Source organism: Lotus japonicus, chromosome 2 (genome assembly GCF_012489685.1).
Source record: "Lotus japonicus ecotype B-129 chromosome 2, LjGifu_v1.2".
NCBI classification, from domain to species: Eukaryota; Viridiplantae; Streptophyta; class Magnoliopsida; order Fabales; family Fabaceae; genus Lotus; species Lotus japonicus.
Window position 1 is genome coordinate 17,540,456 of NC_080042.1, and position 2,891 is coordinate 17,543,346.

General features: G+C 40.9%; 1 protein-coding gene across 1 annotated transcript; it reads left to right on the forward strand.

Moving 5' to 3' along the window:
* Window positions 1-1,942: 1,942 nt before the first annotated feature.
* Window positions 1,943-2,683, forward strand: LOC130736152 (agamous-like MADS-box protein AGL62). Its single transcript, XM_057587998.1, has one exon. The coding sequence runs from the start codon at window positions 1,943-1,945 to the stop codon at window positions 2,681-2,683; it is 741 nt and encodes a 246-aa protein (XP_057443981.1).
* Window positions 2,684-2,891: the final 208 nt, after the last annotated feature.

A 2,891-nucleotide genomic window follows, 5' to 3' on the forward strand; every position in this document is an offset into this window, starting at 1 on the left:
ATTTTGTAGAAAACAAGCGTGCTCGTCCTTGACAGAGTTTCTTTTATTTACGGTTCCTTTAGAAAATACTTGCTTGATTGTATTCAATACTGAAATACCTATTTATAATAAGGGTTGAGTACAAGAAAATAGGAAACTAGGAAACTAAGAAACAAATCCTAAGGTCTTATAAAATAAGATAGAATCAAATCCTAACTTATAAAGATATAACAATAAAATAGAGTTATCCTAAATATCCTAAATAAAATAAATCATATCAGCATCAATTCAAATATGCATCCATATCATCACACCCCTCCTCAGCATTGACCTTGTCCTCAAGGTCAAATTGTAAGATCGTTCTCCGGGTCGTTGTCATCATTGGGAACCTCAATCCAAAATAGCCTCTTACACTCGTGCCAAGTTGAATATGACTCATCACAGTTGAAACACATCCCTTTTTCCCTCATTTCCGCCATTTCAGCTCGTGTTAACCTTTTAAAAAAGGTGTTGAAGAGCCCCCCTCTGTTGTTTCCACTTGTTGGCTTGCAGATTTTTCCACTTCCCTTGCCAATCTGGGTTTTGTCAATCAGGGCAATCGAATGGCCATTCCCCACAGTCCATGGTGGAAGAGTTCTGTGTGATACCTTTTGTTTACGTTCTAATGCTCGAGCCAGGTTCATGGCAGCACCGAGATTTTCAGGTTGGTGCATCTCGATATCAATTCTGAGTTCATCTGTTAAGCAAGTAGTGAACATGTCCACTTTCTGATGGTATTTCAGGTCAGAAGTCCGAGCCAGCAACGATTGGAATAGACATTGGTATTCCTCAACAAATCTTGTTTGTTTTCGGTTAAAGAGTTCCCCAAAGGGGTTGTTACTCAAGGGTGGCCCGAACCTTACATGACAACCTTCCTTGAAACGGTTCCAGTCCAATTCTTCTCCTTCCTGGTCAATATGATTAAACCATAATTGAGCCTCGCCCAAGAAATGGAAAGCCGCTAGTCCCACGTAGTCTTCCTCAACAGTTCTTTGGCTATGGAAGAATCGCTCACAGCGTTTCAGCCAACCCAAAGGATCGTCGTTGCCGTCATAAACTAGAAATTCCATCTTGGGATATCTCGGCACCATGGATTTTCCTGCGCAGTAACGTACACCGGTGCTGCTGCTGCCACGTATGCCAGTGCTGCTGTTGTCACGTACGCTAGTGCTGCTGCCGTCTGCGCTGGTTCCCAGGGTTTTCTTCTCCAAGTCCCGAACGACGACAGAGAGATCCGCCATATGTTCTTCTAGCGCTTGCTGCCTGGCAGCCATTTGTTCCATGAAAGCGTTCAGCATTACTGTCAAATCCGCGTCCCCCGTGACAACCGACATTGGGGTATTTGTTAATCCAATCAGTATATGATAAATATTTCGAACCAAAAACTTATATAAGCTGGTACTTTCTATAACAGGCAAAATCATGGTTCATTGGTGGACTAGTTTTAACATGGTCCACCGTTAATATTTACAATTAATCTTGCTTATTTCTAGAAACAGATGAAGAGGCGTAAGTTGTCAATTGATATTTTTTAAAACAAATATAAAATAAATATTGTTGCGTAAGTAGAGACACCCTGTGAACAGTTGTCCCGAAAGAAAAATTTACTCAAAATATGCTCTGGATTTTTTTTTTCATAAACTTATCTTATTAATAAAATATTTACCTTTACAAAAAATCAGAGTCATATTGCGAACAGCTGTCTGTAATGCAGCATTGATTCAAAATTAATTTTATACTATATGAGTCATGCGAATGAGGATATGCACAAAATTTCAATCCAGATACATGTCAATACAACATTAATCTATGCATAAAAATTGCCTATAAAAAGAGCATTTTTTACGTGATTTCGAAATGTGTCTGCAACTCATCCTCTACACTCTTATCCCTCCATTTCTCTTTATTTCGTTCTTCAACAGCCATGTCCACCTCAGGAAAGAAAAGTTGGGGGCGTAAAAAGATTGACATAAAGAAAATGACGAATCAGAAACATTTGCAGGTTACTTTCTTGAAGCGCCGCACTGGGATCTTCAAGAAAGCAAGCGAGCTCTCCACGCTTTCTGATGCAGAGATGGCTCTCATCGTCATCTCGCCGGGCCAGAAGGTGTTTTCATTCGGCCATCCGAATGTTGAGACCATCATTGAGAAGTACCTCTTGGAGGTCCCGACTCAACCGGCTAACAACATGCAATACGTCAATGCTCAGAGTAGCGCTGACGTGCTTGGGCTCAATGCAAAAATATTTCTATTTAACAACCAAATCGATGCTGAGAAGAAGCACATCAAGGAGCTAGATCGTCAGATCAAGGCAGTGCAAGCTCAATTTTGGGGGGCCTCTCTGATTAAAGAGATGGACAAGTCTCAACTTGAGCAGTTCAAGGGGGCCTTGGATGAGGTCAAGAAGCAAGTCACTCGCTATTGTGACATGCTCCCTATGCAAGGTGATGTTGCTGCTAGTGATGCCCCTACCAACCCACTGATGTATCAACATTTTGCTACTGGACCCTCGAACGCCATGATCCCTCTCCACCACCCACCACCAACACCTCCTCAGGTGTTTTCACCACTAAATTTTCAAGGCCCAATGATGCAGACTCAAACCTTATTTGGTGGCCTTAACAACAAGGGAGGACATGGAGGACTACCCCCTGGTTTCTACTAATATCATCCCATGATGATGAAGATGATGCCCAATTTTTTTTCAAGTTCAAGTTTTTTCAACAATCATAGAGTTAGGACTGTTTAGGATTTGAAATTTAATTATCGCTTCATAAGTTGTTTTGAAATTTGTTCCCCTTCTATTACATATCCATTATGTAGTTGGGAACTATTGTGGTGTAGTTTTATATATGCATTATTCAAATAAAGGG

What these genes read in the sequence shown, in the direction of transcription:
- LOC130736152 (XM_057587998.1), top strand. Translation starts at nt 1,943, where the DNA reads ATGTCCACCTCAGGAAAGAAAAGTTGGGGGCGTAAAAAGATTGACATA.